Source organism: Diadema antillarum, unplaced genomic scaffold, assembly GCF_040938485.1.
Source record: "Diadema antillarum isolate AM-2024a unplaced genomic scaffold, OU_Dant_1.0 seq00000674_RagTag, whole genome shotgun sequence".
NCBI lineage: Eukaryota > Metazoa > Echinodermata > Echinoidea > Diadematoida > Diadematidae > Diadema > Diadema antillarum.
In genome coordinates, this window is record NW_027271580.1 from 1409501 (window position 1) to 1424175 (window position 14675).

At 39.6% G+C, this 14675-nt stretch overlaps 2 protein-coding genes across 2 annotated transcripts; one reads left to right on the top strand and one right to left on the bottom strand.

Annotated features, from left to right (window-relative positions):
- Positions 1 to 328: 328 nt before the first annotated feature.
- On the top strand, positions 329 to 7097 carry LOC139736923 (uncharacterized). Its single transcript, XM_071647597.1, has 9 exons — positions 329 to 346; positions 1178 to 1292; positions 1718 to 1885; positions 2489 to 2587; positions 3166 to 3364; positions 4015 to 4226; positions 4799 to 4965; positions 5932 to 6021; positions 6888 to 7097. The coding sequence occupies exons 1-9, from the start codon at positions 329 to 331 to the stop codon at positions 7056 to 7058; spliced, it is 1239 nt and encodes a 412-aa protein (XP_071503698.1). The 3' UTR covers positions 7059 to 7097.
- Positions 7098 to 8197: 1100 nt separating this feature from the next.
- On the bottom strand, positions 8198 to 9621 carry LOC139736924 (uncharacterized). Its single transcript, XM_071647598.1, has 2 exons — positions 9356 to 9621; positions 8198 to 9221 (listed from the first exon to the last, which is right to left on the bottom strand). The coding sequence occupies exons 1-2, from the start codon at positions 9619 to 9621 to the stop codon at positions 8198 to 8200; spliced, it is 1290 nt and encodes a 429-aa protein (XP_071503699.1).
- Positions 9622 to 14675: the final 5054 nt, after the last annotated feature.

Below are 14675 nucleotides of genomic sequence, written 5' to 3' on the forward strand. Positions count from 1 at the left end.
ACCAGGTCAGTAAGCGAGAAGCGGCCCAGAAATGTCGGGGCCGCTAGCGATGAGGGATCGGAGTTGACAGGGCATTGTACAGGTGCAATTGTTCACGGTTGTGTGTATGTGTACGACAGTTGGCCGGTCCCACAAAGCTTCGTATGATGGGGTTGATCAACTAATCATGTTAGCATATTAATTAATCATTAACAAACTGTAAGATCACTACTATGCCCAGGTGTCACATCTATTCAGATCCTAGCCGAGCTATCGACACGCATAGCTGTTTGATTTCGTGATCTCTCGATCAGCAAGAACCTATTGCTGATGTCCCTAAGTGATGACCATGACGCAAGTTAAAGAGGTGAGATATAATGCGGACCGCGTTGCTGCTTATAATTCGACTCTTTCATTTTTTGATATTCTTCAGTCATTATCAGATATATAGTGTTCCATGTGAAACAACACCGAGATTTCACTACATGATATTGAATAGAAATTGACACCAAGACTGCTGAATCTGTAGCGATCAATTTACAGTCTAGCTGAACGTATTCTGCAGCTGAAATGTGAGTAAGATAACACCCGGTTGCTCAAACTTTCCCACACGTACTAAGTCCATTCATCATTCTCCAACCAGTTGCAATCAAACGTCGGGGGGGGGGGGGGGGGGGGAATGGGGAACCCAACTAATTTAGCAAAGTAGCAAAACAATCAACTACCAATTAGGTATCACTGAAATTAAAGTGAAAAGAGTGAAGATGTGTGTCCTGTGACTCTCTATAGTGCCTGATCCCGTTTTAAAGAGCTCAGCATTTTTTTAAGACTAAAGTTTTGTTGATATGCAGAATTGAAAGCTATAGTGAAAAGGAAGTAAAGGGGCAGGGAGTATAGATCAGCATATATTGAAACATATGTGACTGTTAGTGTTAGACACCTGGACACTCCAGGAATACCTTATGATGCACAGCTGTGCCTCAGAAGTAAATTTTCCTTTCTACAAAGATGTATTTACACTATTAGTAGGCCAACCTGTTCACAATCAAGTAATTTTCTATGGGAAGCCAGCAAATTATATAAGCATGTGCATTCAAACCAGTCAATGTAACCATCATCTATGAATTTCCCTCTGTAAGGCCTTGTCTAAATTGTAATTGTGAACTCACTTAGCTGAGCTAATTACTTTACTTTGCAGTTTCTGGATTGGTTCATCGCCTTCCGTGATCCCCGTGAAATATGGGCCAACCACCAAAGCTTTCTAATAGCAGAGATCACATATCACATTCTAGCCGTTCTGCTTGTCACCCACGGTATGTATAAAACATTCTGATCTGCCTGAATCATGTTTGAACACATCTTGACTGGCTTGCCAGTTCATTGTAATATTTGCTCTTGCAAAATGTTTTTCTCATACCATGCTGGTCAGTGATGACAAGTTTTGAGGCAGTACAGAGACTAGCAGATGTAAAACCGCAGGGAAAGATTTGAGTCACATTTCTTGATTTTAATTGATCAAGTGCATGAAGCCTACAGAACATGTGATATACTTCTCACAGTCTTGAAATTCAGAGCTATATAAATTCATCTTGTTTGCAAAAAAGAATTGTCAACAGTTATCCAATATGATGATGCAGTGAAACTCTATAGAACATTTGTGACTGTTTACATGCTGCAATTTCTAAACCCTATATAATTCATGTAGACCATTGACTCTTTGTTGTTTCTCTCTCCTCAGCCTTTAGACATGGCGGTCGTTTTGCTTGGTATTTGCTGGCCATTTTCATACATGGGCTGGTGGTGGAATCCATAAGTTACATCCTGCCAGACATCGACAACTTCTGGCATGCCCAGGGCACGGTTATGCTTCTGGCAAAGAGACTACCAACCTACATCATCTGTGTTTGTAAGGATAGTAGTCTGTTGTTTTGTTTAGTCTATACTTTTTTTCTTGTTATTGCAACATATATTTCATAGTGTCATATTCATTCATGAATTTTATGAGACAGCTGGTCTTCAGACTAGAAAGATTCAGGATATTACTGATATTGTGGAGTTGGTCTTGGATGAACAGTACATCTTTCATTTTTTCTTTTTGCATCCAAGTTGCAAGAATAACAACAGCAGAATTCTAAACCGGAAAACTTTTCGAAGAATTGGGATCATATTAACAATTTGTCACATGAAACCTATAAGTCGCTCAACGTACTTGATATAATCACTGATGAGCGAATGAGCATTATGTTGTTAGTATTGCTGGTGATTCCAGTGTACTTTACCATACTTTGATTGTGGTATATCTATCATTTACAGATTTTAGGTTTCTACTTCATGTGACTTCATGTTTACAAATTTATTGTTTACATATTCATTCAAAAGAAAACAGGATTCAATCTGAGTTAGTCCTTATGCTGCTGTAGGTCACATGATAGAATATGAATAGATACAGTAGATTGACAATTTGTACATAACTCTCTCACATTTATGTTTCTTTCTTGTTACTTCCCAGATTACATGTTTATGTATCCATCGTTTGTGGCAGTTTCTCGTCTTCGGCTCCCTACATGGTCAGAACCATTTGCCCATGCTTTAGTAACTGTTCTGCTTGGTAAGTCTTGAGTAACTGCACCAAATATCAAAAGTCTGTGGTTCATGTAGGTGTATGTTTGCTTTCTGTGTTTGTGATTTTGTCTCTGATAAAGATTCTGCTAGGATTGAAAGCTCAGGCCTCTTTCGACTTCTAACATCCTAAATATGACATATTGAGGGCTTGACATTAGCTTTCTCCTCTGATGACTCATTTAGGGCACTACAATCTGTAGAATTTAGATGTCGTTGGCCTGAAAAAGAAATGAAGTGGAAATAAATGAAAGGAAATAAAGTGATCTATTTCAAATCTTAGTTGCCCAATTGAGCCACTAAAAGATATGCTTTTTGAAAGTTTGGTGCATGGCCTAGCTGTTATCAAAATTTAGATCATTCAGATTGCAGTGGTTATAATGTCTTGAAATGAGAGTCAATGTATTGCATATCATTCTTTGTAGGTCCTCTGCTTTAAATTGCTGTAGACATCTGATGTCATATTACAGCCCCCAGTAGCAATGATAGAGTAAATGTATTTAAAGTACTGAGTATAACATCCGTTGAACTTGTGTTCTGATTGTATCTGTCCCCTCTCCCTTGCAGACATTCCCTACGACATTATGGGGATCAAGCATATGTGGTGGACGTGGCACGACACTGACCCCAACATCTATGACCGCTACTACTGGGTTCCCATCACCAGCTTCTTCTTCTGGGCCACCTTCATGTGCAGCCACAACTTTCTCTTCTTTGCTGTCCCACGCTGGTTCGGGAGCAAGGCTGGCAAATATGAAAGTAACTCGTGAGTGAAGAGATTTAGGGAGGTATATTCCATGGTGGATAGAAGTCATGTATCAAGCTTGCAGTAATCAGTGCTATGTGTAGAGTTGTTGAAGTGAACGTAAATATTTGATTTTCATGAAATGGTTTAGTTCGTGTACATTACTTACACTATTGTAAATGGTTCTAGGACAGTTACCCCATAACCTTCTGCTGACCCTAACACTAATCCCAATCCTAGCGAACCTAATTCTGACCCTATCCCAAATTCTAACCCTAACCCTTGTCATTGTATTTGTTCTAACCCTATAAAGTATCACTTACCGGTATTTGGCTGGGGGTAATAGTTTTTGGGGTAATTGTTTTGCTACAATTATCAACTGATTTCCCTGAATGAGAACATTGAATAATCCTTTTTTTTATGCATGGTATGTGTGATACACCTGCACTTGGAAAGACATGCAATTGTATTAAGTAACCATTTTAGCTTCATGATGCTTTAAAGGGATAGTTTTGTTTTTTTCAAGAGGGTGCTTCAGACTTTAATTTTTTGTGAGATAAGGAGGAACCACTTACTAAGTATGCTGGACGTAGGTCTAAATTATAGTCAAGTGGAGATACCTGGTAAATCCTTCTGAATTCATCTTGAATTTCTCTGTTACCAAATGGCAGTATGTTTGTGGAGCTGGTCAGTGCAGCAGTGGCAGGAGTCTTTGCATTTCCTCTGGGAACCATCCAGTTTATCATCATCTATCATATCCCCCACGACCTGTACGGTGTGTCGACTGGGATCTGCCTAGGAGTGCTCTTTGCCGTCTATGTCCTGATGGTCTGGATTGGGGACAGGAACCCAGGAGAAGGTGCGAGACCATTTGGAAAGCACGGTAAGGGGTATTTCTTACTTCCATTCCATTATTTACATCTTTTTGTTTGCTTGTTTGTTTGTTTGTAGATTCACATTCTAACATACACAGCAATAATAAATTATTGATGAATGTAGTCACAGCCAAACAATGGACTCTGGTAGGTCTTGGAGAATTTAATTTTGCTTGACACTGAGTCCAGATTCAAACCAGTCCTAGTTCTGTGTTAAGCCCTAATAGTCATATGATATGTCCAGGCACACTCAACTTGGTCTTGTGTTTATCTTGCAGTTAGCTATTGATTCTAGAGAGTGTATGGCTGTGTATGTCTTGTGATGTGACTCTATCATACTTTGCTGCTTTGTAGGAAAATTATATATAAATGAGCACCACAAATCATCTGTAAAACATCAAGAGTGTATCATATATTATTGATATGCAAGTGATGAATTCTGTTTATCAAAGAATTTGAGTATATCCTGTATGTATATCCTGGTGACAAAATATTGTACCCTATTGACTGCGACAGTCTTAACTCTGTTGTGTATCTTGAAGCCAGAATAGTGCACATTTAGCTGCTTCATTCTTTCCAGGCAGTGCTCCACTCTTTGATAACATTGGCATTGCCGTGACTGTCCACTACCTGCTGTACATCGTTCTGGTATTCTTTACCACTCCTGCATCCTACCAATCGATTGGACTCCACGAAGAAACGGGCAACTGCCAGGATACCACCTCCATGTACACTGCCTTAGGGAAGGTAGGAGAGCTAGTGTTAGTTTATCTTTAAGGTACAGTAAAGCCCTTTTTGCACTTGTGTTTCTTAACCCCGTACTATCTCTGACCCAGGACTATCGTTAGTCCCGTATCAATTTTTTCAGCTTTTTACACTCGCTAATTAGTCCCGTACTAAGCTCTTGTCCGGGGCTAAGGAGAAAATTGACCTTTTTACACTCGTATTTCTTAGTCCGGTACTTTCCAAACCACATGAATATTCATGATTACGCTGTGCACTGTACACGTACACGCATGCACCGGCAGCACTTGATTACCTCGTTTCTGATTGGTCAGTGGGGGTCAGACTTCGTCTCCGTCACTTAATTGCGGTGCTAACCCTGCTATTTTGCAGGGCCAGATAGTACGGGATTATCGGTGGGGCTAGCCCACTTTGGCAAAAACGAGTGTAAACAGAAAGTGGGCTAAGGATAGTCCCGTACCATCGGTGGGGCTAAGCCCCCCCCCCCCCCCCCCCCTTAGCCCCACCGTTGCTACGGGACTAAGCAAAAATTTACAAGTGTAAAAAGCCCTTAATATGGCACATAAATGCACTTGCTTACACTAGATTTCATGTGTGAGATGCATTCAGCTGTATATATGTGCCACTATATTTCCCAAGTATGATATTTTGCTGATTGGAACTTGCAAGACAATTTTGTGGGAGGCTGAATTTACGATCGCAGCCCACAGTGACAGAACAAAAGATTCAAGTATGATTCCCTTTCAGGAGAAAGGTCAAGAATTTCCTCGCTTACAGAGGATACAGCACATTCATTGTAGGAGATAGTACTTTCCCGATTTGTTAGTTTTGCAAGTACCAGTTGACATTGCCAAATGAACCATACATACAGTATATATTGTCCCTGTTAAGTGAGTAGAATGAATGTGCATGTATGTCTTTAGCAGTATTTCTAGATCTATCATATTGGCATTGCATATTTGATTTCAGATTGTCCACAAGAAGAAGTATTTGTGCACTTCAAACTATGATGAGGCCTACTTTGACTGGCACTGCCTCCCGGGGCAACGTCCTCCCCAGGTATGGATGAAATTCTGCTGCTGCGGTAGATCAGAAACAGTGACAGGAACTCAAATAATGAGGGAATAATCATGTACTGATATTAGTTAATGAAATGGGAATTCAGAGTTGCATCTTGTGAGCTCATGGTGAAGGCCAAGCTGGTGTTTCATCATGAACAAGGGTGACAGGTCATTGAACTGTACTTAAAACATGTGATATAATATCTGATATACCTCTACCACAATATTTGAATCACACAATATTTGTCATTATATCATTTTCAATGTCAAGAAGACAAGGTAGATGACAGGAACAGCCCAACTGAGTGTGTAGTCTTCCACATTCAGAAGAGGTCTGAATTACTTAGGCTATATTGCATGAGATACAATATTGGGCATGTAAGAGCCAACATGTAAACATTGATAATGGACAGAGATATCTGGCAAGGCATTGTGTACTTGATCTCAGATGCTAGCATCAGATAGTAGTAGTAGTAGTAGTAGTAGTAGTAGTAGTAGTAGTAGTAGTAGTAATAGTGATAATGATAATAACGATGATGATGATGATAATAATGATAATAGTAATAGTGATAATAATAATAATAATAATAATAATAATAATAATAATAATAATAACAATGATAATAATAATGATAACAATAATGATAATAGTAATAGTAATAGTAATAGTAATAATGATAATAATAATAATGATAATAATAATAATAACAATGATAATAATAATGATAACAATAATAATATTGGTAGTAGTAGTGGTAGTAGCAGTAGTAGTAGAGTGTGTAGTAGTGAAATAGATATCTATAGCAACCTTCCTTCAACTGGTCATTGATATATTTGACAACATAATCACATGATCTCTTGCAGGACTATTCAAGATGGTACACCATCTGTGGCAATGACTACCCAAACCACTTTGAGTACTGCATGTTGGTGACAGCTCATGCTCTCTTCGGATTCCTGGTCTACTATCAGATGCTGAGTAGGTCTGGAAAGAACATTGATCCGTCCAAAATGTACAAACTGAAGACCAAGTAGACCAGATTATGTTAGTAGTGTATGAGTGTTTTATGTGTTAAAGAGTAAAAGATTGATGTAATTTGATTATCATTAACCCTAAAAGGGTGGATAAGTTAAAAAGTTAAAAGATAAGTTAAAAAAAAACAACACAAACAAACAAACAAAAATTCTTTTCCAGTGTGTCCAAGTGATTGATGGCTTTTTGGTGAACTACTGACAATGCTAAGTGTTTTGTTTATTTTTTATGTTGAAGCCAAAACAGATCCCACAAAACTAGCATACTGAGGACTACATCTAATTCGTTATCAATTTCAGCAGCTTTATGAAGTTTTTACCTCCAAGACAAACACATCAGAAAATGATGAACTACAAGAATAGTTTTTGCACTGAACCGACTGAACGTTGCTCTTTCTTAACACCCCCTGAAATCAAAAAGGAATAATTGTATTGAAAGTTTGAATGCAGTGGTTATGAAAAATGAATTGCATTGCTACATGAAATAATTTATTCCATTTCTCCCTCTATGGTCATTTAACATGCCATAAGAATTGTATGCATCAAGAAATATAAGTAGCTTTGATACAACTAAACACAATAATGATGTGCAATATAGTAATGCAAGTATACCAGTACCTGTCACAGTGGTACAGATTGGCTGTGACTGCCTCAGCTCACGACATCGTTGCTGAGAAGTTTCGCCTGTTTCCTTAGCCCCTTTTATTATTCACAAAATCGACAGATGACGCTGGAGACTTTGATTTCAGCTCAATCTCATTTAATCCCTTCTTCTAACTCATCACCAGCCTTGAGATAATAATCTGTGAAACAGATAAATTCAATACAAACTCTAAGCATACTTGTTTACCTTCGTGTAACCAAAATTGATGATAGTCGAATTGTACTTTGGATGTATACCAGGCTATAAAATCGTCTTCATCTTGTAAGTGAATATGCAAACAAACATGACACATAGTGCATATGTTGACACATGATGACTTGACACATGATGACCAAAATATAAAGTTTGTTTTATCATTTGAGCTTTATGTTTCCATTGTGACAGCATTATGACAACAAGTTTAACTTACAAAATGTACCCATGTTGCATTGTAGCGCCACACTGATATGCTATGCTATTGAACACCTTCGGCTGCACACTAAGTGAAAATATCATTGAAGAACTCCTTCGTGTCAGTATACTTCAACTCGGCTATTAGGAAAGAGCTTGTCTTTGCAGAAACTGTTGCTGCCACTGCCAACTCCAGACTTAGAATTGTAATGGATCTCAAAAGGGTCAATCTGGACTTGCCGAGGACTAGCGTACAGTGCATCTTCCCATGATCATCCACAAGACGAATGTATGAGCACTGCCCATATCCTGTTTGACTCGCATCGGAGAAATGATGAAGTTCCACAGCCTGGATCTCCTCGAAATCGCTTGGTTTGAAACACCTGGGTATCCTGAACTTCTCTAGATCACGTACATCAGTCAGCCACCTTTCCCAGCATGGTTTTAGGTCATCTGGCATAGGGCAATCCCAGTCTAGATTCCTTCGGCAGAGCTCTTGTAAAATCTGCTTCCCTTTCAACATGACAGGGCTCAGGAAGCCACATGGGTCATAAATTGAGCTGACCACTGAAAGAATGCCACGCCTGGTGAAGGGGTGTTCCTTGAGCTCAATCTTGAAGCCAAAGATGTCCTGTGCGATGCACCTTACAATTCCAAGGACTCTCTCTATTGTCTGGGGGCCTTTGTCAAGGTTAAGGCTCTCTGTGTTGATGGCTCTGTCCTCTAGCGGGAAGCTCTCTAACACTTCCTGGCTCTTTGAGGCTGCCTTGTGAAGACGTAACCCTGCCTTCTCACAAAGTCCCTGGCTGTTTTTCAGGGGCTGGATCGCTGAAGGAACATCTGGGTCGGATCTAAGGCCATCGTCTACATAAAAGTCTGTCCTAATGTAGTCGGCTGTTGAGAATCCGAATTCTCCTTCACCATCATCTACTCCTAGTGAACTTGCTGCACCAAACAAATGAACTTTCATGCCGTACTCTACCACAGCCCGCTCTGGGTTCCCATCTTTCCAGCACAGAAATCGCAACAGATTTCTGTCTTCAGGAGTGACATAGAACTGGTGGAACATGCTCTTCATATCTGCTGTCAAAGCGATGTAGTCTTTGCGGAACCTGCAAAGCACACCCAGAAGACTATTCATCATATCTGGTCCCTGCAGCAATTGTCATTCAAGGACACACCATGATATTTTGCTGAGCAATCAAAGACCACGCAAATTTTGTCTTCTTTCTGGGATGATACACACCTGTGTGTGGTATGTAATTGACTCTGTTCTGGACTCCTAGATGCTCTGTCGGCACTCTCTGCATAGTTTTGGATGACATCATCCATGAATGCTCTGTAATCGTCGCAGAACTTTTGGTTCTTTCTCAGTCTGACTGATAACTGATTCCATCTCTTGATTGCGAGGGGTTTGCTGACTGGGAGATTTGGCTCCTGAGCCTTGAGTGGCAATGGCATCTCATAATGCCCATCCTCACGTCTTCGAACACCCTCCTCCACGATCTCCATGAACTTGGTCTTTTCCACTGAGTATGGTGCTCCCTTTGAGTCTTTCTCCTTGAAGTCTTTTCAAGGATCTGGAGGACCTTCTCAGCACTGAACACCTCTTTTACCTTGCTGGAAAAGGTGAACCTTGGATGTTTCTCTGTCACTGTCATTCTATTACAGATTCCTTCATTACTGGTTTCTGTCAGACAGACACTCCCAACAACTCCCTAGCCAAGGAGAGATCTCTGCGCATAGGGGTCATCCTCTCCACCACAGATGATCTCCCTTGTCCTGATGGCTGTAGGACAATTGCTGCCAATGAGTAGAGACACCTCCACTGCAGGGTTATATGGCATCAGGTGGTCTGCTGTTGGTGCAAGATGAGTCCAATGTCTCTGCACCTTGCCCTTTGGGATCTGGGAGCGCCTTGCAGGGACCTCGTCTCTGGTGAAGCAGTCTAGTAGCTTGATGGTGTGCTCTTTATTGAAGTCTAGCACCTCGAAACCACAGATTTTCTTACTCTTCACGTCTGCTTAGTGGTGCATAGTGGTCAGTTGGAGAGTTGTGTCTGGTCCTTCAATGTCGAGCTTTTGCCGCAGTCCCTCAGAAATAAACCTGGCATTGGACTGGTCGTCCAAGATGGCATACTGTTGCACTTCCTATCCAGGATTACTTTGTGCCTCACCCAGACCGGAACTATCATACAGTGCTCACCAACATCTTGGTCTGGCAGGAACACACAGTTATACAACTGGTTGAGCCCTCCAGTTCCACATCCCGATGGAGACAGGGTAGGTGATTTCCCTCACACACCTTGCATTTTTTTCTCTCTGTGCAATCTTTCACTCGATGAACATCTGTCATTGCACATCCCATGCACAATCCTTTCTGAAAGAAGAAGGCCTTCTTGGTCTTGTATGAAACCTTCTGAAAATCTCAACAATTGTCTAACTGATGTGTCTGTTCACGGAATGGGCATGAGGGATATTGCCCATGCTTTTAGCGGCTTGTTGTCCAGACATAGAAAATGTTCGCCCAGAGGTGTTGCTTGTGGTTCTTCCAGATGCAGGTTTTGCCTGCACATCATGCCTCAGGCTCTCTAGCTCAGGCATTTTGACCTTCTGGGCTGCCTCCCTCACAAAATTTGCAAACTCTGTAAATGTGGGATAGCAGCCTTTTTCACTGTGTGATTTTTTCTTCAGGACTACGTCCTGCCACTTCGAATCCAAATAACGCGGCAACTTACCCAAGAGCTTGATGTTCTCTTGTGAGTAATCCAGAATGGAAAGGCTGAGGACCATGACCTTGGCTGCAGTGACTTTGTCCAGAAAATCAGAGATCAGTGCCACTTCTTTATTTTTCAATTCAAACTTCTCACTGGTGATTGAAACTTTGGCAACAGAACTGACACGACTGATGTCACTCATTGCTGCTTCATCTTTGCTTGAAGGTGATAGGAACACTTCAGACATTTGGTTACAATGAATTAACACAGACCGAGGAAGAGCAGATCTCTGCCCTGTATAGTTGACCGAGGCTTTGGTGCACTGTCCAAAAACAGCTGTAGATCATTGTCTACTGCTTGCAATTACTGTTGTTGCTTCATGAGATTGCCATTCGATTATCATTGTGACTGCCTCAGCTCACAACATCGTTTGCTGAGGAGTTTCACCAGTTTCCTTAGCCCCTTATATTATTCACAAGATCACAGATGAGATTGAGCTGCAATCAGAGTCTCCCGCGTCATCTGTCGATCTTGTGAATAATAAATGGGGCTAAGGAAACAGGCGATACTCCTCAGCAAACGATGTCGTGAGCTGAGGCAGTCACATTGGCAGATTGATACTCAGTGATAGCTCAGATAAAGTTATTGTTTGTGTAACGAAATTAGTCCCTTTCACATTCCAGCTTACGAGAAAAAAGCAGTATTTACTAAATAAGGAGATAGCCAATTTGTATTAGTCATGATCTTGCATAATATGGAGTTGATAGAAGAAAAATTGATATGTCATTGAGCTAATTTCTGCTTCTTACAAACTAATTTTAATGAAAAAGTTAACTCAGCGGTCAAAAGCTTTTCTTTGCAGGTTTTCACCCAAATTACTAGTATCCTATATGAATTGAAGTGGAATATGTCACATTTTTCAACCAAAATCACCCTGAATGAATTTGAAGTGAAACGTGGCAGGTAGGCAGACTAGTGGCAACTCTTACAAGTAGGAGACATGTTTATGAGAAATTTCACGTTCGTTCCAAGTCTGTGAAAAAGTGAATGAAAACAGATTACAGACATGCTGTTGATAAATGTAACCAAAAGGGGGCGCTGTTCCAATATGTTTGATGGCTCTCCAATACGGTTTGGCTGCTCCTTACTGTATGTGATATATGCGATATGTGGACATGCTATCACCTGCACTGTTCCTAACATATTCCTCAAGCATGTCATTTTGATGTATGTGAGTTTAATGCTCTGATAAGCTGCCATATGTCAGGTAATAATTATAGCCATACTGACATTCAGCTTTTGTTGGTTAGTGCCAGTTTTTTATTTTTGTTTTTGTTTTGTTTTGTTTTAATTCAAGAGATAAGGCAGCTGATACAAAATATGCATTGTATTTGTTCACACGTGCAGTTATCTTTCAGTATTACAGCAGATCTAGATATTCTTGCCATGTGCACTAAGAACTGTTTTGAAAAATCTTTGATGCTCAGAAGGGAAAGAATGGCCAATATATTGCATGTGATTATAGGTTGGACCAAAATTGTATTACAGAAATATAGTTGACACATACAACATTATTATGTTTTTTCCATCTGATTAAAAGGGGGTGCCCAGAACTTCTTTTATATATTGTGCAAAAGTTTAACATACAACAATTAAAGGATAATTGCATGAAGTGGAAGGTATTTAACTACGATATTTTTGTTAGATGTACATTGTCTCAGCAAAGTACATTGTACTGCATCAGTAGCATGATGTCTCATAATGCGTATCTGTAGTGTGCAATGTGCCCGAGTTCACCACTATGGATGGCAGAAACCGAGTTCCACACTGCTTACTATGTGCCTGATATGATATAAATTTATGCCAATGCATAATTGAACATGTCACTACTGTATGTTTGCTTTTAAGTGATGAGAGCTTTTGATATCATAGACTGGTCTCAATCTTTCCCTCAAGACTAATTTCTGTCAGCAGTGAAACTGGAAGCTACAGGCAGAGGTACAAGACTATGTACTTCAATAGTGATATTCTACATAAAATATTGAAAAGAGAGCTTCCGCCATGCGAGTATGGCTGTATGCATGGATTTTCTTTCTTTTCAAAAAAGTGCATCACAGCTAATTCAGACTCACAAATATCAATCACGATGCCTTTTAGCTTGAATGACAATTGTCTGCCTGTATACAATTTTTTTAGCGGACGAACTTACAAAGATATCAATTGTTGAAAGCAATAAACTTGTGAATGAATTAGCGATGGTATGCAAGCCATGCAGAGAATAAGGATCAACATGCTAGTACGTCTTCCCCCAGAAAAAAAAAAATGCGCATTCCTCTCACAATTTTGATCCTTATACAGATGATTGTATGTATGCTTAACAGTCAATTTTACTGCCCTCTTCTGTGTGTACACAACAATTTAATGTTACTAAGTTGAGTTGTTAAAATTATGAACGTAACATGAGTGGAAATATGAAGAATGATGTTTTACAGATACATTTTACCTTGTTGTAAAAGGTTCACATGAACAGACTAGCTCATTACATCACGCATTAAAAGGAAATAAATTTGCACTTTGAATACAACATTTTTTTCCCCCAAAGTGTATTCTTAAGGAATTTCGAGTCGGCATACAAATATACTTTGCCCTGAGAGTTTCTGGTTGATTGATTGATTGATTTTATTTCCGCAAAATAAAAATATGTACATCACTTCTTATTGAATAATACAAAGAAATCATCACAAAAGTTCATGAAACTGCGGCTGGATAGCCCTACTCAGCTCCGCCCTCATGGTGGAGCTGTTCTACCGAGGGGTCCAGAAGAAAACACACTCGGTATATCTGAAATTAACGTGCAAACTTGTATCAACAAAAACTACACTAAACAGAATTAAGATAACATCCTACCCTACAGTTATACGAACACTTTTACCATGATGGCAATAAACCAAATCAAGGAATTTAACAAATGTGTACATCTACGCTTCAATGAAATAGAAGAAGAACAAAAAAAAAAATACATCTACACTATACTCAAGTTAAAAATTTGATACTACTATATAAACACGATCCCCTATAACTAAAAGACTTGCGGCAGTATTGAGTTTTGGGTTTTGGAAGAACAAGAGTACCAACAGAACGAAGATTATATGGCGTATCAGAAAATCTAAACATCTCTTTTAAATACGGCGGAGAAATATTATTTATGGCTTTAAATGTCACGGAATACAAATGATCTCTGCGCCGGGATTCTAATGTTTGAAGGTTCATCAGTGTATGAATTTCTTGATTTGAGACATATTTATAAGGGTTCACTCGAAGAATTATTCTCAGTGCCCTATTTTGTAATTTTTGTAATATATCTGTGTGTTTTGCCGCCGATGATCCATAAATAATATCGGCATAATCAAATAATGGGAGAATGAAAATTGTATATATCGATTTCAAAGTTAAAGTATTTACATACTTCAACTCCAGAGTACATTGAGGAGTGTCTGGTACGACACTCTCACTCTAGGCGCACTCGTCTTTCATCATCCGTTATCTTTACACAACCACACACGAAAAAACTAGCCGGAGATGCAGCTTTCTCTTCTTGTGCTCCTAGGCTGTGGAATAAGCTCCCTCCTCTTCTCAAATCTTCACCCACACTCGATCATTTTAAACAAAACTTGAAGACTTATTTATTTTGATGTCCCTCTATGTGCACTGGACTTATACTGTCACCGCCTGGTATTTTGTATATATCTTATCTCCTATGGCGACCAGGGATGACATGTCATAGCGCTTTGCATCCAGTGGGAAAGGCGCTCTATAAATGTCTTCTATTATTATTATTACATAACTGCGT

What these genes read in the sequence shown, in the direction of transcription:
- LOC139736923 (XM_071647597.1), top strand. An exon ending in CGTTCTGCTTGTCACCCACG is followed by an intron (nt 1,293 to 1,717) that starts GTATGTATAAAA and finishes CTCTCTCCTCAG; the next exon opens with CCTTTAGACATGGCGGTCGT. An exon ending in GAGACCATTTGGAAAGCACG is followed by an intron (nt 4,227 to 4,798) that starts GTAAGGGGTATT and finishes CATTCTTTCCAG; the next exon opens with GCAGTGCTCCACTCTTTGAT.
- LOC139736924 (XM_071647598.1), bottom strand. Translation starts at nt 9,621, where the DNA reads ATGGAGATCGTGGAGGAGGGTGTTCGAAGACGTGAGGATGGGCATTAT. An exon ending in CAATTACATACCACACACAG is followed by an intron (nt 9,222 to 9,355) that starts GTGTGTATCATC and finishes TGTGCTTTGCAG; the next exon opens with GTTCCGCAAAGACTACATCG.